The sequence below is a fragment of the Dendrobates tinctorius genome, unplaced genomic scaffold (genome assembly GCF_039654945.1).
Source record: "Dendrobates tinctorius isolate UK_male_01 unplaced genomic scaffold, ASM3965494v1 ptg000250l, whole genome shotgun sequence".
Classification (NCBI taxonomy): Eukaryota; Metazoa; Chordata; class Amphibia; order Anura; family Dendrobatidae; genus Dendrobates; species Dendrobates tinctorius.
Window position 1 is genome coordinate 34,995,010 of NW_027361917.1, and position 25,102 is coordinate 35,020,111.

General features: G+C 40.7%; 1 protein-coding gene across 4 annotated transcripts in view; it reads right to left on the bottom strand.

Moving 5' to 3' along the window:
* Positions 1–25,102, bottom strand: part of LTBP1 (latent transforming growth factor beta binding protein 1) — a 492,758-nt gene that overhangs the window by 125,837 nt on the left and 341,819 nt on the right. For all 4 annotated transcript variants that reach the window (XM_073557607.1, XM_073557605.1, XM_073557606.1 and 1 more), the window contains 3 exons: positions 24,966–25,037; positions 17,589–17,711; positions 4,512–4,679 (listed from right to left, as the gene is read on the bottom strand). In XM_073557607.1, coding sequence (XP_073413708.1) covers positions 4,512–4,679; positions 17,589–17,711; positions 24,966–25,037 — 363 coding nt within the window. The remainder of the gene's footprint in view (positions 1–4,511; positions 4,680–17,588; positions 17,712–24,965; positions 25,038–25,102) is intronic.

Genomic DNA, 25,102 nt, shown 5'->3' on the forward strand with positions numbered 1-25,102 from the left:
AATTGAACCCATCTGGGCTGCAAAACGGCACTACAAAGCTTCACTTTAGAAACTGGCAGAACTAATTTGTGAAGAACATTCCCACACTATAATAAACATTTTCCACAAGCTCCAACACAACAAAAAAGTACCAAGAAGATCTTTAATTGCTTCACTAAGTGCAAGCTATGCAAACATAAATATCACGTAATGCTGGGCTCCATGATTCTGACAAGGAGGATGAAAATTTCGACTTCATATCAAGCTAAATGTATAGCTGAGATAAACACATCTCAATCTTCACATGCAGTAAAAACATACACATAAAAACAATCGTTCTAAACACGTCACTCCTCAAAGAAAACCGCTGGGATAACGTTCATCTGTTGAAAGATGAAAAGAAAAACTGTCAGTGTCATTTTATGGAAAACAGAAGCTCTGAGGTCATGTGTTCCCAACAGCACGAAAAACCAGAAGGATCTAACAGACGACCCTTAGACAATTATTTATGATAAAGGCAAATATTTGGCTGGAAACCATTGAAGACTTACCACGAGTAAAGACCTGAGAATTTATATTAGTTAGCTAGTCCTTTCCTGTAGAAAACTGCAGACATCCAAGGTCACATACAAAGGGATGTCATGCATCGTATATATCCAGTAACTAATATATACCAGCTCTCGGAATCAAACCTTTGCAGCTTGGAGCCCTACTGTCAAAATGAGGACATCCAAGTCCCCATGAGGCCTATCCACATGTCTACACAAACTGTTAAGCATCATAGCATCATATATTGAATGGACCAACGAACATTTGATGGTCTCATGCACATGGCTATACTATGCCACTGAATGGTCTTTGAGTAAGAGGTCAGAATAAGGCTTCCAGAGTTACATGGAGCCTCTATTGTTCTTTGTATGTCTTTGATTTGATACCTTTCATCACTAGAATACGTCTACCAACAGCTCTTTGCATAGAGGGTGGACAGGAGCACCACCTCGTAGGAAAAAAGAGTGATAGAGATAGGTACTTGAGACAGAGCAGTGTAATGGTGGTGGGGGATAGAAAGGTCTAGAAGTGCACCAGGAAGAGCTATGCATAGTTGATGTGTAGTACTGGGGATCAAGCAGTAGAGAGAGAAGTGGCAACAGCAGAGAACTACCGGTAACTGACCAGATGAAGGAGACAACAAAGTGAGAGCAAATTGGTGAGAGGGCAGAGAAGGTTTCCTAGTCTACACTTTTTACTGAGGAAAATACCACAAGAGTACCACGACGGTAGAAACTGATGCTGTGCCTGAAAGTTTAGGCAGACAGAATCAAAAGAGACTGCCAAGCCAGGAGTGTCAAGAGATCGCGGAGGAACTTGGTGACATTGGTGTACCGATAACATGATTAATAGTAAAGGCAGACTGACTGTACTGTTCCAGTTGTAGGGAAGGTGACCTGATGGACGGACAGACGTGTCAGAACAGAGAAAGGAAGGTCTGCACAGTTTAGACAGGTGTCAGTTACTACAGTGGGGAAACAGCTGAGAAAGTGTAGTGGACGTGCAGTACCTTGGGTTGACCATTAGAGGACAGGGACGAGTGTGAGCAAAGGACTTGACATCAGCTTAGGGCTTAGGAAACCGTTGGTCATGGGGGGCGGAGTTACAGGGAACCGGGAATGATATAAATTTGACAGGAGGGTTCCAGAAAGTTCCAGTCCCCAGAGGGAGCTCCAGTGACAGGAGGACTATGACAGTTTGTGCACTGTGAGGAAAACCGAACCAGGTGGACTGAGGAGAGAGAAAGTCAGGGGGGTGGTCCTGACACCAGAGTACTGCAGTATAGACGAGGCACTGAGGTAAAGCATACCGTATTGAGAGAGAGACGACTGATCAGTAAAAGTGCTGTTGGTTTACGGGCCTAAGGCGGCCACAGTGACAGATCTGACAGGAGCGTCGAAGAGTGAAGAGGGGACGGTGCGTAAATGTACGTCCCCGGTGTAAAGTACGGTGTGCGGGAAGCGGCCCTGGAAATGGGGGGCCGATAAGTGAAGCAAAGTGAATTGAAGTACGGTGTACTCCGGAGGCCGTCAGGTGGACGGCAAGAGAATAAACTTGGACCTGTTGTAACCGAAACTTGCCTCATCGTGTGTCTGTACGTCACTGCGCGGTATATCAAGGGACCACCCCCCAGCTCGGCCCACTGATCTACACAGTAACAGGACACAGATTATTGTGTATTTTGCTGCAGATGAGACTTTAGAGTAGCCGCATTCTAAGACTCTCCTGCCATTTCTTTTTAGAGACTGCTACTACCTGGTTGAAAGTGATTTATTGAACTGTGTTTCCTGAAGCTCACTCTTTGCCAGTTTAGTAACATCAATAAATAAAGAATTAATCACATCTTTTCCCCAGTATTTCGACTACACCAGTCCTCAAGTAACGAACACTCCTGTACTTTATTTCGCAGGATGGGTGTAAGTCCTTGAGGTCAGACACCCACAAAGTTATACTATAAAGTACAGTAATAGTATATCTTAGTGGTTGTCCACTTCTTGATTTATACTACGGCTTATATTTGAAAGTTTGTCAAGTAGAATTGGTTCAAAACAATCTGCATGCCCCAGACCACTGGCCACAAAAGTAGTCTGTGGCTGCTGTTAAGGAGCTGTAGAACCGCCTCATGATGCAAATGTATCGACGCGACAGGCCGGATAATCAAGAGTTGCAGATGCCATTAAATAATGGGAGTCCTCCACAACCGTTCGACAGCCACTGACGTGGACCGATGGACTAGAAGATGTGAATCGATTCGCACTAACTATTGTCCAGCACCAATCATCAAAATACGTTGTGTGCGGTGATATATATATTTCAAAAGAGTTGCAATATCAGACACAAACAATGGACAATGCGGTGCTGTATCTAAATGAAAGCAGCTAAGCTGCGGATAATGTTGGCGATTCAAAAGATAATGATGTTTAATGGATAAAGATGTGGACTGGACATAAGGCTCCTGCATTAGTTAATACTATGATATTTATATTTGCTGTTTTTTATCCGGCTGTACCCTTCTGATTATGACACTACAACTACAACTTTCTCTAACATTACTGTATAAGTCCTCTTCTCAAAATATACCATTCTACACGGCGGTCACATTTGATTTTCTGCAATGGCGTACACTTGAAATCCTGACATGGTAATTGCCTTTTAGTAATTGAGTACTTTACATTTTGACCTTCTAAGCAATTAAACTTTTATTTAAATTGCAGAAAATGTAATCCAAACCTTCTGACTGTAACATATCTGGAGGTAACTATGGGAGTGGAAATCATAATGTTCCTACAAAGCTTATTCATACTGACTGTCCTTATTATAAGTTACATCTAATAGGAAAATATGATACGCATGTCATTGTTGAATACATAATATATGTCTATAGGTCAACAGTAGCCAGTACTTAATGTTAACCATGTATGACACAACTATGTATGGCGGTTCATGGTAATATTAGAATATGTATAAGAACTGACAGGTCAACTACTAAAAGATCTCAGGAGCAGTGAGCATGTAATACTACTCCAGCCATAAGGATACATTGCTTTTTATCAGCAACCAAATGGGAGTTTGTAACCTGGTTCTAAGGAGCAACTTAAGCGTTTTAATACAGTTCCAGCAAACAATAGAGAACAGGACAAGGAAACTCCATTTTCATCCAAAATGTCACTCAATCAGAAGTCTATTGCCAGAATGCAAGTGAGTATAAAAGAAATTTATTTTTGTTTTGGCTCCCGAATGCTACACGTATTTTTTCTATAAAACAATTGTATTTAAAGCTGGACCCTAATATCCAGTTTAACCGGAAATCGTACTGGTATCCCAAGACAACTATATATACAAAAAACAAACAACTGATTAAGAGTTATTCCCAAAATAGTAGGAGATAGTAGGAGATAACGTACTGATTGTTGGGTGTCTAACCGCTTGGACCCCCAGAGATCCTAAGAGAAGGGACTTGGATCCTGTTAACAGAACTCTGTAGAGCCTTATCTCAAATTGAGTGGAGTAGCGTAAACTTGACCTCTACTACATTTATGTCTATGGGACCACTGGGAAAAGCTGAGAACAGTGTGTTCGGCTATTTCCGGATGTCCCATAGACAATAAATAGATCAGAGGTTAAACATGAGCATCTTCACTCCATTAATGATGGGTGTCTACAGAGCTGTGCTTCACAGCCCTGTTGGGGTCCCAGCGGCTGCACCACTAGCAATTAATAAGCTATCACCTATCCTGTGGACGGCAGTTAAAAAGTAATTTTAAATATAGTCAGTTAAGTATTTTTGCATGATTATAACCTGTACCCTAAGGGGTCCCCAACCTGTGTCTTTCCAGCTGATTTGAAATTGCGACTCCCAGCATACCCTGACTGCTGCAATTGCTAAAGTTTGCAGACCACTGCTCTCGAAAATGCCAATTGGAACATGATGTGACCTATAAAATGACTACACTCTTATATCAGCAATACTCAGTCATACTCACGTGTTCCAAGTACGGGACACTTTTCGCAGCTGGGCCCCCAGGCTTTGCCTACGCTGCAGCAGCAGAGCTGTCTAGTAAGCTGCACAGACAGTGGATGCATGCACTGCTTCCCAGTACTGACAAGACGGTAGCATGGACCTTTCTCCTCAGACAATAAAAGATTTTCAGCTGAAGAAAGAAAATAATTTTCATTTACTACACAAAAATGAAATGAAGACGTCAGCTTTACAAACCAAGATCAAAAATACATTTTCTGCATGTAAAACTTTATCCTATACTAAGAGGAAATACTATACTAAGAGCCGGATCCTCGTTTATACAATCTTCAAATACCAGACAATGATGTGGTCCACCCAGTCCATGCGTCTAATGAAAATGTGTCATCCTGGGGTGGACTTAATAATAATAATAAGAATCTTTATTTATATAGCGCCAACATATTCCGCAGCGCTTTACAGTTTAACAGTTTCAAACACAACAGTCATAGGTAACAACGTTAACAATACAACAATTAAAGCAAAATAAAACAACCCTGCTTATGAGAGCTTACAAACTACAATGAGGTGGTGGAGATACAAAGTACAGGTGTGTATTTACAATGGTGTATTTACAATGATGGTCCAGCCATCTTGAGGGAGTGGGGGACAGATCGAGATAGTGAATGGGCTACACACACACTTACACATAAAATGACTTTGATTAGGGTCCGTGATAGGCCGCTCTGAACAAGTGTGTTTTGAGGGAGCGCCTAAAACTGTGCAAATTGTGGATGGTCACAATTTCTTGAGGTAGAGCATTCCAGAGGATTGGCACAGCCCGGGAGAATTCTTGGAGTCGGGAGTGGGAGGTACGGATTAGTGCAGTGGTTAGTCGAAAGTCGTTTGCAGAGCACAGCGGTTGGTTAGGCCAATAGACAGAAATGAGGGAGGAGATGTAAGGGGGTGCCGCACCGTGGAGAGCGTTGTAGGTGAGATCAAGTACTTTGAATTGGATTCTATAATGAATGGGCAGCCAGTGAAACGACTGGCGAAGTACGGACACGTCTGAATACCGATTAGCCAGATGGACGACCCTGGCTGCTGCATTAAGGATAGACTGGAGAGGGGAAAGTCGAGTGAGGGGGAGGCCAATTAATAGAGCATTGCAGTAGTCCAGGTGAGAGTGGATCAAGGCGACAGTGAGGGTTTTTGTTGTTTCCATGGTGAGAAAAGGGCGGATTCTAGAGATGTTCTTTAGGTATAAGCGGCAACAGCGGGCAAGAGATTGTATATGGGATGAGAAGGAAAGATTGTAGTCAAACATAACACCCAGACAGCGCGCCTGCTGCCGGGGTGTTATTGTGGTACCACCCACGGAGAGGGAAATGTCAGATTTAGGGAGGTTAGTAGACAGTGGGAGTAGAAGAAGTTCGGTTTTGGAGATGTTGAGTTTCAGATAGAGAGCAGACATGATGTTGGAGACTGCGGACAGACAGTCACTGGTGTTCAGTAGTACAGAGGGGGTAAGGTCATGGGATGACGTGTATAGTTGTGTCTTATCAGCATAAAGATGGTACTGAAAGCCAAATCTGCTGATGGTCTGTGCAATTGGGGCCATGTAAAGTGAGAAGAGAAGGGGGCCAAGGACTGAGCCCTGAGGTACCCCGACAGTGAGAGGAAGAGGAGATGAATTGGAGCTTAAAATATAAAGAAGGATATAGGTAAAAAGATCTGAGGAGCATCTGACTCCACGCTCTCCACGATAGGTGAATGAATTCAATCTTTGAATGCACTAATGATGGGCAAAATCTAGTCATCACTGCTCTAGAGTAATACATGGTAATTCCGCGTCAACTATAGTGGGGCCATATTTCTTTACTATTCCTATCAAAGATGGGTCCTATCGTTTATGCCATTCATTATTGGGCAGAGGCTTCCTAGGTAAGACAAAACCCTTTTGACTTGTTAGCCAATCATTGCCAGTTAATAAACCCTTTTACTTGTAGTTTCCAGAAGGTATACAAGCAAAGCAGCGCCAGTGTAATTACCGTAGATGAATATGTTTTTCCGAATTGCAAAATACCAGGGCTGATATCCAGGTAAACAAATTATAAATCTGAGCGTTATAAATGTGGTAAAAAGTCCAATTTGGTTTGTTTTGACGATAGTCAGTGCAAGTCTTTGATATGTGGACTAAGGCCAGTTTTCTTTGGGAATGTCTTCTACGCCATATTCATTTATGCGTAGATAGGAAAATATATGACATCGTTCTCTCTACTTGTTTATTGGCATGGTATCAGCTGCCTATTAAGTGGTAATATTTTACCTTCCTTCTCATCTGCCAGATCATTTCATTTCTCAGGAAACTATTTAAATTATGATCCAGGAAAGCCAAAAGAATCTACAGCACACAATTCTGCTCATGGTCAGTGAGTGATCAGCTTGGCATAGGGCTACAAGAGAACGGGCAAGGGCAAATTGCCAGTCTCACTTCATGAAACAGAAAAGTGTGGTTGAAACCTGTCTGGCCTTATTACATTGTTAAAGGCATCCGTCTGATCCAACTTCTTCTGGAAATGAAGAAAGACTAAATAAACATATGGTTTTAGTGTACCTATAAAATATGCCTAAATGAAGATTTACTATATTAAAAAAGCAAATATACTTTCTTTTTCTTTTTTTTTTTTGCTTTATTGTATTATCCTAAAACATCTCTAAAGCTTTGAAGAAACACTATAGTCTGCCAGTATGAACAATAATGAATGGTACAAAACGTATGAATTAAATATCACTATTAATTATTGAAAAGAATGCTTTGGTTTATATTAAAATAACTTAGGCATGAGACTATCAAATGAATAAGAGCTGATAAGCAGGTACGCTAGAGACTGTGTAACAGCTGATTAGTGTTGGTGCCGGACCTCAACCAATATGACACTATTGACCATCCTAACCTAAAAATGTTGCCCTTCTACTATTGCATCTGTGTTGCATTATCTACTGCTTATTGCTGAATGTAGAGTGATATAATAGAGAATTCATCAGTGAGCTACACGGCCAGGAGAATTTATAACTATTCCGCCCATATAAACATTAGGCTACATCAGTGTTTCACAATCTCCATGTTTTCGGGATTCCCTTAGTTTTGCACAGATGATGGAATTTTTTCCAAGGTATCAGAAGTTGCCAAAGGTGCTTTCACCTGTGCAATACATGAGCAAATACTGAAAAAAGGATCTGTTGCAGGGCATTCAGGTCAAGAGTTTGGGAAACACTGGGCTATATTCAACCACAAAGGTATCAACCACTGAGGACTTTCAATTCTGAATATTTTTCTATCTACTTGCTAACACGGTACAAAGATATACATCTTTCCTGTATGGGCTATATTCAAGCATCCATATGAAAGGCCCGTGTGCTGTTCAAATCTTTCTCAGACAGCACCGAGACCCATAAAGTTCCATGCATCTTTACATACATCCATGAAATTCATGCATCCAAATATGAGATCTGTGAACACGTCATATTCCCATTCGTGTTTTAGCATGAGACTCAGCCATACAAGTTTACAGGGATCTATGAAACATAGATGCAAATCAGAATTCTTACAATTTGCTTCCGTTATGCTTTTGTGACTTGGGGATCTGTTACTTAGTGATCATTTTAAATATAATATGAATTAAAAAATATCTTTCAGGGGTCTATTTATTGGTTTGAGACTAGAAACGGATGAGAAGTAAATGGATAACTCGTGAATGCAACTAAGATAACTGAGAAAAAAATGGACCTTTTTTCACAGATGGTAAAATTTGCACAGATGTGGTAATGAAGCCTTATCTTCCTTCTTCTGAGCCGATTTATGACCATGTGATTTTTGACCTGAACGCTGTGGTTATAAATCAGCCGAGAGAAGCTCAGAAAAAAAAAGTGAAGAGTTATAAATTCCCCCAGAATAAGCTTGCTGACAGATTCTCAGTTATAGGGGTATTCCAGTTGCAAGAAAATATTACAGTGCTGTGAAAATTAATTGGGACAAAGCATTTGTTTAAGTAAAATCATAAGTTGTTTACCAGTCAGTGATTCAAACCAGTTTTAACTGCTTTGAACAGGTGTGAGTGCCTGTTCAAAGCAGTTAAAACTGGTTTGAATCACTGACTGGTAACCAACTTAAGATTTTACTTAACCCTTTCGCGCCTGAGCCTGTTTTTGCCTTCGTGACCAGGCCAATTTTTTCAATTCTGACCAGTGTCACTTTATGAGGCCATAACTCTAGAACGCTTCAACGGATCCTGCTGATTCTGACATTGTTTTCTCATGACATATTGTACTTCAGGATAGTGGTAAAATTTCTTAGATATGAACTGCGCTTATATGTTAAAAAAATCGAAATTTGGCAAAAATTTTGACAATTTTGCAATTTTCAAACTTTTAATTTTTATGCCCTTAAATCAGAGAGTGATATCGCACAAAATAGTTAATAAATAACATGTCCCACATGTCTACTTTACATCTGCACAATTTTGGAAACATAATTTTTTTTTTTAGGAAGTTATAAGGGTTAAAAGTTGACCAGCGATTTCTCATTTTTACAACAAAATTTACAACACCATTTTTTTTAGGGACCACCTCACATTTGAAGTGAGTTTGGGGGGTCAATATGACAGAAAATACCCAAAAGTGACACCATTCTAAAAACTGCACCTCTCAATGTACTCAAAACCACATTCAAGAAGTTTATTAACCCTTCAGGTGCTTCACATGAATGAATGGAATGTGGAAGGAAAAAATAAACATTTAACTTTTTTTCACAAACATTTTACTTCAGAACCATTTTTTTTATTTTCACAAGTGTAAAAACAGAAAATGAACCACAAAATTTTTTGTGCAATTTCTCCCAAATACGCCGATACCCCGTATGTGGGGCTAAACCACTGTTTGAGCACACGGCAGAGCTCAGAAAGGAAGGAGTGCCGTTTGACTTTTTCAATGCAGAATTGGCTGGAATTGAGATAGGACGCCATGTCGCATTTGGAGAGCCCCTAATGTGCCTAAACAGTGGAAACCCCCACAAGTGACCCCATTTTGGAAACTAGACCCCTTAAAGAACTTATCTAGATGTGTCGTGAGCACTTTGAACCCCCAAGTGCTTCACAGAAGTTTATAACGTAGAGCCATGAAAATAAAAAATCATTTTTGTTCCACAAACATGATCTTTTAGCCCCCAATTTTTTATTTTCACAAGGGTAACAGGAGAAATTGGACCCCAAAAGTTGTTGTCCAATTTGTCCTGAGTACACTGGTACCCCATATGTGGAAGAAAACTACTGTTTGGGCACACGGGGGGCTCGGAAGGGAAGTAGTGACGTTCTGGAATGCAGACTTTGATGGAATGGTCTGCGGGCGTCATATTGCATTTACAGAGCCCCTGATGTGCCTAAACAGTGGAAATCCTCCACAAGTGACCCCTTTTTGGAAACTAGACCCCCCCCAAGGAACTTATCTAGATGTGTGGTGAGCACTTTGAACCCCCAAGTGTTTCACTAAAGTTTATAATGTAGAGCCGTGAAAATAAAAAAATCATTTTTTTTCCACAAAAATGATCTTTTAGCTCCCAATTTTTATTTACACAAGGGTAACAGGAGAAATTGGACCCTAAGAGTTGTTGTCCAATTTGTCCTGAGTACGCTGGTACCCCACATGTGGGGGGGGACCACTGTTTGGGCACACGGTGGGGCTCGGAAGGGAAGAAGTGACGTTCTGGAATGCAGACTTTGATGGAATGGTCTGCGGGCATCATATTGCATTTACAGAGCCCCTGATGTGCTTAAACAGTGGATATCCTCCACAAGTGACCCCTTTTTGGAAACTAGACCCCCCCAAGGAACTTATCTAGATGTGTGGTGAGCACTTTGAACCCCCAAGTGTTTCACTAAAGTTTATAATGTAGAGCCGTGAAAATAAAAAAAATCATTTTTTTTCCACAAAAATGATCTTTTAGCTCCCAATTTTTATTTTCACAAGGGTAACAGGAGAAATTGGACCCTAAGAGTTGTTGTCCAATTTGTCCTGAGTACGCTGGTACCCCACATGTGGGGGGGGACCACTGTTTGGGCACACGGTGGGGCTCGGAAGGGAAGTAGTGACGTTCTGGAATGCAGACTTTGATGGAATGGTCTGCGGGCGTCATATTGCATTTACAGAGCCCCTGATGTACCTAAACAGTGGAAACCCCCAATTCGAATTCCAACCCTAACCCCAACACAACCCCTAACTCTAGCCCTAACCCTAGCCCTAACCCTTGCCCTAACCCTAGCCCTAACCCTAACCCTAGCCCTAACCCTAGCCCTAACCCTAGCCCTAGCCCTAACCCTAGCCCTAGCCCTAACCCTAGCCCTAGCCCTAACCCTAGCCTGCCTGCTTTTTTTTTCTTTACTTTTTTTATTTTTGTGTTTTTTATTTTTTGTATTTTTGACTCATAGTAACGCCACTTCTCCTCTGATCTCACACTGGCAGATGATCAGAGGAGAAGCAGCGTTACTATGTGACAAGATCGCTGCCCGGCACATAGTAACGCCACTTCTCCTCTGATCTCACACTGACAGATGAGCAGAGGTGAAGCAGCGTTACTGTGTGACAAGATCGCTGCCTGACACAGCTGTGCCAGGCAGCGATCAGCTGTGCCAGGCAGCGATCTAGTCACACAGTAACGCTGCTTCACCTCTGCTCATCTGTCAGCATGAGCTCAGAGGAGAAGTCGCGTTATAATGAGGGAGATCGCCGGGAAACAAGCAGCTTTCCCAGCGAGCTCTCTCATTGGCTGCTGTGACGCGACGTCATCAGGACCTGAACCAATCAGGTCTCGATGACGTCGGGGGTCCCAGCATGCATTGTGCACCGGGATCCCAGCGTTATAAGGTATGAGGGGGTCCCGGGGGGCACAAAACCGCCGACAGTAGATAAACGTCGGCGCTGCACAAAGCCCAGCAAGCGCCAACGTTTATCTACTGTGGGCGGTCGCGAAGAGGTTAAAATAATGCTTTGTCCCAATTAATTTGCACAGTACTGTACCTATCCATGGGATAAGTGAGGTCAGACCACTGAGAATCCCACCATTTGCCGGATCAGCACACTTTTGTGCACATCTGAATGGAGTGGCAGTGCGCATACTTGAGTGCAGCTCCCTTCTCCATTTACTCTTTAAGGCAGGGTTCCCCAACTCCAGTCTTCAAGGCCCATCAACAGATCGTGTTTTCAGGCTTTCCTTTGTATTGCACAGGTGAAGCAATTATCACCTGAGCAATACTAAGGAAATCCAGAAAACACGATCTGTTGGTGGGCCTTGAGGACTGGAGTTGGGGAACCCTGCTCTAAGGGACTGCCAGTGAGAGCCGTCTAAGTATTCATCTGAAAGGGAGCAGATCGGCAGTGACAGGGGCGGCCACAAAACAATGTAGCGGAGCTGTTGTGTCCTAGTCTGGATGCTCTTTTCTCCTGATGTTACTGGAGCTGGTCAAAGCCGATCAGTGTGGGTAACAAGTGCTGAACCCACATCAGTGTGATGATATTCATGATCTGTAGGACAGATGACCATTATTCTCATAGCGGAAAAATGAACCATTTAAAAAATAAGTTAATAAAGCTACTGTTCTTCATTCCACGTTTCTGAATAAAGTTATCCATTGCTATTGTAGAAGCCTATATGTCTTTCAAGCACATACTTCACCTAAATTTTACTACATGTTGAAATTATTTCCAAAAACCCATGCAACGAAACAACTGAATGTTTTTGAGAGTAACTTAAGCCCTAGAGCTCTGTTCTAAACCCGATTCAAGCCACTAATTATCTGACCCCTGTCTACATTCAGCACAAGATTTATTTCAACATAACAGATGTCTCAGGTATGAACTTTTGTGTTGGTGACATAACCCACCTAAATAACTTCTCCTCACACCATTAATCATGTGCCACCATTCCAGGAAAAATGTCCTTAGATTAGTAAGCTACTGTGCGTCACCAATATTGAGCTATGTAAAGTCCAATTCCTCTAGAGATGAGTCTAGGACCATGTTACTTTGTTATTGTATCCGGTTACACTGAAGCTAGTTAGCAAACCAATTTAACAGCTAAAAGTTAAAAACTAACTACTAGTTCTAGCAATGTGATATTTATAAGATGCAAATAATACCGAAGATGGAGAGGGAATACCACTCCTACACCATAACTCAATTTAGCAGGGTTTCCAGCTGTATTCTGGTCACTTCTTAGAAATACTTAAAGGGAACCTGTCACCAGGTTTGATGGATATGAGATAACACTACCACCTTTCAGCCCTGATATACAGCATTCTACTGCCCCCAACCCGACCTGAAAGATAAGAAAAAGAGCTTTTATTATACTAACCTGCGGGGCGGTCCGGTCCAAGGGGCATCACTGGTCTTGGTTCAACACCTCCCTTCTTTCGATGCCGTCTTCCTTCTTCCTTCGTATGTATGATGCGTGCTATGTCATCCATATAGTCTCCCCGGCATCAAGCTCTGCCTTGACCAGGACAGAGCAAAGTACTGCAGTGCGCATGTGCCGGGAAACGTCAAAGAGCCCTGGTGCATGCGCACTGCAGTACTTTATCCTGTCCTGGTCAGGGCAAAAAAGTACACCTGCACAGGAGTGTGATGCCGAGGAGACTGTGTGGATGATGTAGGGACATGTCATCCACAAGAAGCAAGAAGTAGGACGGCATCACAAGAAGAAGGGAGGCGCCGGACCAAGACCAGCGAAACCTGACCGCCCCGAAGGTGAGTATAATAAAAGGTCTTTTTCTTGTCTTGCAATTTGGTTTGGGGGCAGATACACAGCATTATAGAATGCTGATTATCAGCACTTAAATCTGGTGACAGTATTTCATATCCTTCAAACCTGGTGAATGGTTCTCTTTACGTTATAACAGTGTACGTCAAAGTATAGAGTACTATACACAATGCACATATAAATAAAGCTGTAAAGTTAAGAAGCAATAAAAAAAGTCACTCTGTATAATAGCCATATTTATAGGTTACAATGTTTCCAGTTTTCTGAATGCAGTTTACTGAATGCAGTATAATCAATATTTTTATTTCTGGTTACCCTGGCTAAGTCCAAGGATATGTTTAAAGAAAATGACTTATGAGGGATAAATGCCTTCATCATGCAGGAACTGCTGACACAATTCAGCCACATGATGCCTAGGTTCCGTTACCTAAATGCAGTCAGGGTATCTTTGGCAAGCACATAGATAGAGGGCTGTGCGGACCTCCAAAGACATGCCTCCCCACATCATTACTGACCCACTGCCAAACCGGTCATGCTGGAGGATGTTGCAGGCAGAAGAACATTCTTAACGGAATCTCCAGGCTCTGTCATGTCTGTCACATGTGCTCAGTGTGAACCTGCTTTCAACCGTGAAGAGCATAGGGTGCCAATTTCGAATCTGACAATCTTGGTGTTCTCTGGCAAATCACCCTAGTGTTCTGCTGTAAGCAGGGCTCTGGCACTGTTCCTCCTGTGCCTCCTTGCACAAAGGAGGAGGTAGCGGTCCTGATGGTGGGTTTTTGCTCTAATACAGCCCCCTCCATGTTTCCTCCTGGTGTTTTGGCCTGTCTCCTGGTATCTGCTCCATGCTCTGGACACTGTGCTGATAGACAGCTGCCCTTCTTGCCACATCAAAGATGAGCTGCACTACCTGAGCAACTTCTGTGGGTTCCAGACACCGCATCATGCTACTTTACAGTACCTCTAGAGGTGAGAGCAGTGATAAAATGCAAAAGTGATCAAAACAACAGCCAAAAAGGATGAGAACAGAGAAATGGTCTGTGGACACCCCCTGCAGAACCACTCCTTTAATTTTAACATTGAGAGACAGAATACAGTATCAAAAATAAAATCCAGAAAATCACATTGTATAAATTATATAAATATATTTGCATTTTGCAGTGAGAAATAAGTATTTGATCCCCTACCAACCATTAAGAGTTCTGGCTCCTACAGACCAGTTAGACGCTCACAATCACCTTGTTGGCAAGCAGAGCAGTCAGACATTTTTTGTAGTTAATGATGAGGCATGCACACATGTCAGGAGGAATTTTGGTCCACTCCTCTTTGCAGATCATCTCTAGATCATTAAGATTTTGAAGCTGTCGAATGGCAACTCGGAGCTTCAACTCCCTCCATAAGTTTTCTATGGGATTAAGGTCTGGGGACTTGCTAAGCCACTCCATGATCTTAATGTGCTTCTTTTTGAGCCACTCCTTTGTTGCCTTGGCTGTATGTTTTGGGTCATTGTCTTGCTGGAAGACCCAGCCACGACCCATTTTTAATGTCCTGGCGGAGGGAAGGAGGTTGTCACTCAGGATTTTACGGTATATGGCTCCATCCATTCTCCCATTGATGCGGTGAAGTAGTCCTATGCCCTTGTAAGAGAAACACTCCCAAAACATATTTCCACTTCCATGCCTGAAAGTGGGGACGGTGTTATTTGGGTCATAGGAAGCATTTCTCTTTCTCCAAACACGGCGAGTTGAGTTAATGCCAAAGAGCTCAATTTTTGTCTGATCTGACCACAGCACCTTCTCCCAATCATTCACAGAATCATCCAGGTGTTCATTGGCAAACTTCATATGGGCCTGCACATGTGCCTTGCGGCCACTGTAGAATTTTAAACCTTACGGCGTAATGTGTTACCAATGGTTTTCTTGGTGACTGTGGCCCAGCTGCCTAGAGATCATTAATAAGTTCCCCCTGTGAAGTTTTAGGCTGATCTCTCACCTTCCTAATGATCAAGGATACCCGACGAGGTGGGATTTTGCATGGTGCCCCAGATCGATGTCGATTGACAGTCATTTTGTTTCTCTTCCATTTTCTTACTATCGCACAAACAGTTGTCTCCTTCTCACCCAGCGCCTTACGTATGGTTTTATCGCTCATTCCAGATTTGTGCAGGTCTATGATCTTGTCCTTGACATCCTTAGAAAGATCTTTGGTCTACCCCATGTTGTAGAGGTTAGCGTCTACCTGATTGAGTCTGTGGACAGTAGTCTTTTATAAAGGTGACTATGTAAGACAGCTGTCTTTAAAGCAGGAAACGAGTTGATTAGGAGAGTCTAACTGGTCTGTAGGAGCCAGAATTCTTTATGGTTAGTACGGGATCAAATACTCATTTCTCACTGGAAAATGCAAATAAATTTATTTAATTTATACAATGTGATTTTCTGGATTTTATTTTTGATATTCTATCTCTCAATGTTAAAATTAACCGACCCTTAAAATTATAGACTGTTCATGTCTTTGTCAGTGGCCAAACTTACAAAATCAGCAAGGGATCAAATAATTATTTCCTTCACTGTAACATTTATTAAAGTCTCTTATATAAAAATGTTATTGTACAGACCTGTAATGAAGCCTTAACCAGAATATAATCTATCGGCTTGCCCTTCATTCAGATGTTTGACGTCAATGAATATGAATTATTAAGACGAATTTGAGGCAAACATGATACATATGTTGATAGATGCAAAGGAACTAACTGTCAAGTGTACATAATATATGAATAAGAATAATGCCTTTGGGTTAGACATCTGTTGAATTAGGAAAAAAAACTCTAATCTATTTGTCTTGCTTATGTGAGTTTATTAAAATAAATTACGGTAAAAATGTAATATGTGTGTAGGATCTCACTGGTTTCTTTTCTGAGATCTGTGAATACCAATGTATATGTGCAATATTTTAATTAAATACTTCTTCACTATAAAAACAATCTACAGAAACCTTTAAAGCTAACTTGAGGATAGCTAAAAATTCATGGTTGATTATGAAAATTAGGGTCACATAGACAGGTGCTGATACTATGAAAGTCATATCCTGAGAGTCAAGAGCTAAATGTGTCTCTAACGGTTCGTGCAGACGACTGTAAGTTCGGTCTGAGAACGATCCAACAAAACATTACATCGCACTCGGACCAATGTTATTCTATGGGGCCATGAACATGCCCGATCCTTTCCTTGGACCGATTGTGGCCAAGGAAAAAAATTGCAGAATGAACGATTTGCATCAGATATCAGATATATATGTTAGTAGAAAACAGTGGATTGCACTGGGATGACATTCGAATAAGGTCAATTTTCATGAACCTACAGAATGGAGAGGACGGAGAAATGTTTTTTTCCATCTTCATATCATCAAAGAAAAATCGCACTATGATCACACTCTGATCAAACTCATCAATCCTATGGTCGTGTGACCCTAATCTAACTGGACACAATATAATATTTTATCTAATTAACTCTTAATTATGAGAGCAGAGGAAGCTGTGATCTGGGCTACTCCTATGCCAAATTTGAACATTGGAGAGCTTCTAACACTGTCCTTGTGTCCAACATGGAACAGCAATTTTGCCGCTAGTAAATCTCTTTCCCCAGGGGCGAGAAACCTTAAGCCCGTTAGCCATTTATAGTCCTTGATGAACCTTTATCCGCCCCCTGGGCACATTCCCAGGGACAACAGTGTTCACTACTGAACCAGTGCCAGCATTAGGACGTACTTTGTAGGCAGAGTTGGAGGGCAATTTGTACGGCCACTAAAGGATGGTATAAATATCCACTGTCCCTTGGCAGAATTAAAATTCCCCACCCCTGCCCTAAAGAATACAAGTTTTTCAGGGTCATTTAAAATTTGAAAATTTCAAACAGGTCAAATGGAAAAGGTTGTCATCATGTAAAAAAAAAACAACTAAAATGTAATAATTGACTTAGTAGCAAATATACAGCAATCCACTCTCTTGATACTTGGTGAAAAAATTAGATTGCCTCTATAATAAGAAGCATGTGCAAGGTAAAATATTTCCATGTTTCTCAAATTCTGCTGCCCTTGTGTCAAATCTGAATCCTAGACAAAAAGCAGCTGAAATATTAAAAAATATAACAAATATCATAGACGCCAAAAATAGATAAGGAGGGAAGCATAGTGCATAAGGTCTTGCAGGTACTGAACCCGAGGTCACATATATTTTTATATTTTTTCCCCACTGGGGTGTAACGGTGCTTAAATGCTATAATGTACCTACTTACTTACCCACACAAGAAGAATAAGTCAGATCTGGAACAAATCCTTGCTTACAAGTACATCTAAAGCTGCCGATCGTATTTAAACATTCCCCATTAGGACATACACCTTGCATGTAGCATTCATTAATATCTGTAAAATACAAAAATATATAGACATAAGCAAACATCTCATGGAATGAAATTGTTTGCTACCACTGCCACAAGGCTACAATGAATAAGAGACTTGCACCTTTAACAGAATAAAGGCATCAACTACGGACAAATATATTTACATTGGGTAATTACATTGAGAATCTGGATGTCATACCTTTTCCGATATTGTCTACCCACTACTTTGAATAAGAAAACTGAATGAAAATGGAAAACAAAATAAGAAAGCTAAAATATCTGTTTGAATAGTAGAGCGTTGGTTCCAAAAACAATATGAAGAGGTCTACCATTCCGAAGAGACAAACTTAATCTGTGCCCCAAGAAGGAGGCTTGGAAGTGGTTGGTCACCGTAGTTCTTCTGTTGCAAAATGTAATAAGATACACTTCTGTGTAGCAGTTAACATGCTCACACTACCACAGGCACAAAAAATATTCTTTGTAGCAAAAAATTATCAAATAATCTGGATTGTCGGAGAAGAGTATAGAAAGGTTCAAATGTATTTGGCCAAAATAAAAGAAAACACTAGCAAAAACGAAGAATAAATTAGATTTAATTTTTAAAAGGGGTTTGTCACTTTTTAAGAATATTTGTTAAAAGCCCCTCTCAAACAATAATCTGTAAAACTCTTCATACTTGTTAGAATGTCTCCAACTGTCCATCTATGGGAAATGTAAGCAGTGTAGAGTCACGATCACCCTATACAAAGAAAGCAAGATGGCCACCTTCACAAGTTACCCAAGTGGCCGCCGTCTCGCAGTCTCTGGACACATCCTGTTCTGTGCATGTATTGAACAGCAACCGAAGATGCAGATACGAGCAGCAGAATCTTCTTAATCTGCACCAGTTCTGACTTCACAGAGAATGATGCATCCAGGAATGGCCAGATGGCTCTTTGTAGCTTTCTAGATAATTTGTAGCTCCCAAATGACAAATACCCTCCATAAACTCAAAATACCTTAATAGACTAATGTCTTTTAGAACAGGTTTTCTAAATAGGACAGTACCTGAGACGTTCTAACCTAAAAGAGGGTATTAGACAGAATTTCTTCATTTCTAAGTCTGTAGATCTTAGCTCATGGGGGGCATTTCTTTTTCAGCTCAACTCTCAAAAATCCAGTTCTAAGTGATGTAATTAATTTATAAAAGTAAACTTTCATGACACCACTGAGCTAAGAAAATTATATAATCTCCTAACGTTTTCTTTTTTTCCCTTTACTTTAACTATCTGCATCAATAATACGAAAGGGAAATGTAAAAAATGGATCACATGACAGAGCCACATCAGCTCTTTTTTTCTTGTACCTGCTTTGGAAAATCTCAAATTGATCGAAAATTACAAAGTGACAAGATGAATATTAAATTATTATGAGCAGTCGCAAAGCTTTTAAAGATATATAAGAACGGCGATGGACGTTTGCCATCAAATATGACTCTTCATTTTTATAGCTGGTAATTAATCTTCTATTCAGTCATACAAAATGCTGACTATATGGATGAACAGAGGACGACACTTGCAGTAGGCTCTAGGCTAAGACTGGCTTACGGGAGAACAGGTGAATCCCCGATGGGCCACTCTGCAGTAGTTGGCAATATATACTTAATTCACTATGGATAAAGGTAGCATCTCATTATTCATTTAAGAAACTGCTTAGGTTATGATTATATAGAAGCACAGGTGAGTTTTTGAGTGATCTCAATGTAATATTTGCATGGAGCTAAACAGCGAACTCCCAGATTCAATTTTACTGGAGGCCCTTGGCACCCCAGTACAACAGTAACTTATAGGGACAGTTTGGAGAAATATACTTATATCTTGATAGACAAAAGGATAGATTGATGTGTTACGATAATCACAGTTTGTTCAGTTGATAGCGCAAACTTCCATATATAAACCTCTTTACAAATAGTAGCTAAAAAAGTCTTGAATATGTCCGCAAAATGTGAATTAATTTTTTAATATATACTGCAAGAAGGCACATCCTGCGTAACATTTTTAATAGCACATTTCCTTTTCCTATAAACAATAATTTATAGGACACAATATCCTTTTCCTATAAACCATAATTTACTCATCTATAGTATTACCAGTAGTGTTAATCTGCGAGCGGTAATGAATAAAATATTAGCACAACATGCATGTAATAGCATGAAGTCATGAGTGTCTAATGAATAACTACTTTCAGGATTTACAGGAGCCAGAACACACAGAGAAAACATGTTAAAACTGAACACGGCCGTATCATTAAAGCATTGCGGGGAGCACCTTTCTATTAAAATATATTAGAAGCATTTATCAAAAGGCTACATGGATTTCCTTATGAGGCCATAAAGGTTTATTTTTCCTGTAGGAAAGAAAAGGTTATTTTTTACCTATGGAATGTTGAATAGATGGATGAAAGAGAATAAGAAAAAAGCATTAATTGTTAGTGCAATTAGTTTCTGAAATAGGGAATTACATTCTAACAATATTAGATCAACGGGGTTCCGACTATGCTATCAATTGTTTATGCAAGCACCGTACCCTCTTCAATGTAAGGGCACACTCAGATGGCAGTATAAATAGGACCAAGATCCAAATGCACAGTCTTGCCGGGGCCTCTCCCAACCCAATAGTGACAGCTGTATCAAAATATATGAAGCTGTCACCCTAGAGTTGGGAGAACCGCCGGCCAGTCCGTGCATTGCGGTCTGATCCTGGTCCGATTTATACGACCATTTGATTGCGCCCTTAACCTGAGTTGCTTTGTACTTAGATATTTACTTATTTTCTTTTTATCTTTATATTTTCTTATTTTGGGTTGACATTTTAGAGTCTTTGAAACCAATTGCTAGCTTGTTGTAGAGTTATGGTTCAAAGTTACAATTTTTCAATGACAATAGGTTATCTCAGAACAAATTTAGATTTTAACTTGATAGACCACTGTAAAATAAGTACTTATGTCCTCCTGCACTGTCCCTTAAAAGTACACATGGGTATGGGAATCTAAAACAAAGTCAATCTCTAGAAAAACACACAAAGAATTTTTCACTGTCACTTCTTACTTATGTAAGGGTTAATCACAGTTTACCATATTGTTGGAGATTTGTGATGTAATAAAAAATTTGGCCAGTAAAGGGCACCGGTGAGTGGCCGGTGTTGTAGCGCGGGCGTTTTTGGTGGTTGGCGGGCGGTTGGGAGCAGTCAAAGGAGAATTTGAGTGAAAGTGAAGCTGCGGATCCTTGTAGAAAGCCTGGATACAGTGGTGGACTGTATCTGCTGTTGGTGACTCTGGGAAATGTTGTTCAGCTTGACGAGATGACTCAGTGAGGACAACCAAGTATACAGTTTCTTGAGCTAGGCCATGTGAGGCCCTATCTCTAAGGACTTAGGAAAGCTCTGCATTAGTGAGATTGGCAGTCCCTAAGAGCTTTATGACAGTGATTCTATCACTAAGGACTTAAGGAAGGTATGTGTTGGAGAGATCAGCATTCCCTATGAGCGTCAAGAAGGTGTTGTGAGTTCATTTTCCCCTTCACCGTCGATGTCTGATGAACTCCCTCTTCTGGTGAAGGAAGGTAGTGAGGCTGATTACCAAACACCTGATCTGGTAGATGATGACTGGGTAACAGGAAATTCTGACTGGATATAAGGCAGCCGATGCCCTTCTGAGTCGCTGGTGATTTCTCAGCTGGATTCTTGGAGGCCAGTCTGATTCCTGCTTCCCAAAGATAAGTTTTTGCTCTGCTAGTGAACTTATTAGTTTTGTTTTGTTTACCTTGTTTTTTGGAGTTCAGCCATTCCCGGTCGGGGGTGTGCTGCGTTCCATTTTTGTATCTGATCGGTTTGTCTCTGCTCTGTCTTCAGAATTTACCTGAGTGCTGATATAGTCTTTTTGAAGTCCTAGCGATTTCAGGGCCTGTTTTTCCTATCAGACGGTTGGGACATTTTTTGGTAGGGTTTTTTACGGATTGCAGACAGCAGCTTTTCTATCCTGTCCTTTTTAGTTAGCTTGGGCCCCATCGTTTGCTCAACCTATCTTTCTATCTGTGTTAGTGTTTTCATCTTGCTTCACCGTCATTATATGTTGGGGGCTGCCTATTGCTTTGGGGTCTGCTCTGGGGCAGTTTAGATTTCCCCTTTCTTTCTTTAGGCCTATTTAGTTCTCCGGCTGTGATCGAGGGGTCTAGGGCATCGTAGGAACCCCCCACAGCTACTGTTAGTTGTTGTGGATAGGATCAGGGGTCTGCAATCCGATAGCTACCAACCTCTCCGGTTTTCTGGACTTAGCTTGTATTTTTGTTTTTTCCTCCTTCGGTGACTCACTCATAACAAGAAGGCATTTCAGATTATTCAGGACTCAGGCCAGCAAGGACCATTCTACTTCAGTTTCAGGGCATACTGGTACCATCTTAAATCTGAATATACAGCTCTGGCAAAAACTAAGATACTACTGCACAGTTTTTATAAAAATCAGCTTCTCTACATGTCTAACAGCCATTCCATTCCAGTGTCAGTTGAATTCCAACTAGAGTACACCTCATTCTACTTAATGTGCTTCTGATTAGGTGATCACCTGAACCAAATCTTATTTAACAAAGTAAAGAATAAAAAACCCTGCTGTAGTGTTAACAATCCTCTTGCAATAGGACAAGCTGGTTGGCAAAAAAAGTGCTAGTAATATCCCAAAAGTAATAGGAATGAAAAAGTAACTTTTAACCATGCCAAAGGAGTTGAAAAGAAAAGTCTTGAGTGAGGAAAAGAAGGGCTCAATTCTGGCTTTACTAGCAGAGGGATACAGTGAGCGCCATGTTGCCTCCATCCTTAAAATTTCTAAGATAGCAGTCCATTACAACAAGGTCAAGCAGCAGACATTGAGGACAACAAAGCTACAGACCGGCAGAGGACAAAAACGACTCTCCACTGACCGGGATGACCGTCATCTTATTCGAATGTCACTCAGCAAACGCAGGATGACATCAAGTGACCTACAAATGGAATGGCAAATGGCAGCTGGGGTGAAGTGCACGGCAAGAAAAGTTCGTAACAGGCTTCTGGAGGCAGGACTCAAGTCATGTAAAGGTAGAAAAAAGCCTTTCATCAATGAGAAGCAAAGGAGAGCCAGGCTGAAGTTTGCCAAAGACCATAAGGATTGGACCATACAGGACTGGAGTAAGGTAATCTTTTCTGATGAGTCTAATTTTCAGCTTTGCCCAACACCTGGTCATCTAATGGTTAGACGGAGACCTGGTGAGGCGTACAAGCCACAGAGACTTGCATCCACTGTAAAACTTGGTGGAGGATCGGTGATGATCTGGGGATGCTTCAGCAAGGCTGGAATTGGGCAGGTTAATCTTTGAGAAGGACATCTGAAACAAGCTGCATACAAGGTTATCCTGGAAAAACAGTTGATTCCTTCTGCTCAGGCAATGTTCCCAAACTCTAAGGACTGTTTTGTTCCAGCAGGACAATGCGTCATGCCACACAGATAGGTCAATCAATGTGTGGATGAAGGACCACCACATTAAATCCCTGTCATGGCCATCCCAATCTCCAGACCTGAACCCCATTGAAACCCTCTGGAATGTAATCAAGAAGAAGCCATCAAACAAAGAAGAACTGCTTAAATTTTTGTGCCAGGAGTGGCAGAAGGTCACCAAAAGCAGTGTGAAAGACTGGTGGAAAGCATGCCAAGACACATGAAAGCTGTGACTAAAAATCATGGTCATTCCACAAAATATTGATTTCTGAACTCTTCCCGAGTTAAACCGTTGTTGTTTCTAATTGATTATGAACTTGTTTTCTTAGCATTATTTGAGGTCTGCAAGCACTGCATTTTTTTGTTATTTTGACCATTTCTCATTTTCTGAAAATAAATACAAAATTTAGTGCTTGGAAATTCTGAAACGTTGTTAGTAGTTTATAGAATAAAATAGCAATTTACATTTTACTCAAAAGTATACCTATAAAGAGAAAAATCAGACAAACTGAAAATTTTGCAGTGGTCTCTTAATTTTTGCCAGAGCTGTATATGAGCATATATAAATATCCATACAGAGGTCCGGTTAGTTAGGAGAAAAGGCCTTTTCTGTAAAAGACACTTTGAAAACAGCTCCAAGTAGGCGATTACTAAAGTACTGTCGTTTTCTTGATTTATGCATAGAAAAAGAGTTAATCGCTTTGTAATTTGCTCACATATAACTGTTAATTCTGATTAAGTGTACCTGCGGATACTCTTAGTCGGTGTTATTGAGAGTAACTACTGTTATTGTATTTGTTACTTATACACTGTTTACCTACCATAATTTACTTTGTTTTATAAACTGGTTAGTAAATATTCATATTATTTTATCTAATCTTTGTGCGTGTCTGCTGATTGTTGCTGTAATTAATTAGCAATTGAATTAGTATTATAATATATGAGTAAAACATAATTTTTGGTCCATGTGCAGTCCATTAAAAAAAATGAATCTCACATGTAAAGCACATTGGCCAATGTAAGAGAATAAGTATGTTCCTATGCATGAATTCATACACGGACTAAGTGTCTGTGTGAAAAAAAAAATTGCAGCATGCACTAATCTCATCAATATTTTAGATGAGACTTACCTATATAATTCAATGACGGTGCAAAAAAACTACAAATGGATGATTTTAATGGGTACCTGTCATGTAAAAAAAATGCTATTACTTGCAGATATGATGTTAATCCGCAGTTAATAGCGTTCAAAACTTGTTAAGCTGTCAGACTGAGAGCCCCGCTGCCGGTTGGAAATGAACTTTATTCCTCCTGGCAGCATCTGGCTTTCAGTCATAGAGGCGCGGCTTCAATTGCCGCTCAGTACATAGTGAGCGGCAGCTTTAAATGCCCCAGCACTGACTGACAGCCAGCTCAGCAGTGCAACTGAGCAGAGGGTTTTTTAAAGATGAAAATCAGACAATTTTCATCCAGAAAAAATGGATGATTTTCACCCCTACGGTCATTTCTGTGCAATCCATGTGGACTTGGTGTAGCTATATTTTACGTCTTGTGACATCCGTGTGCCATCCATTTTTGTACATCCAAGTTTATAATGTGCATTATCAAAAACAGTTTCCTACGTTAATAATGGAAATACTTGTAACCGAAAACTACAGGTAAAGTGAAGAGCAATAAAAAAGAATGAATAAAACCTCATTACACAAGTTTATTACATAACCCTCTTAGGCCTCTTATTGCACTGCTGTCCTATAATGGAATGGTCTTCATCACCTACCTTGGCAGAATGTAGCATTCATTCGCTTGTATCCTTGAGGACACTCCATATATTGGGAATGTGAAGACTGAGCTGGAAAGGAAGAATGTCACCATTAATAAGAAGACCTCCATTAATGTCACCTTAATAACTTGAAA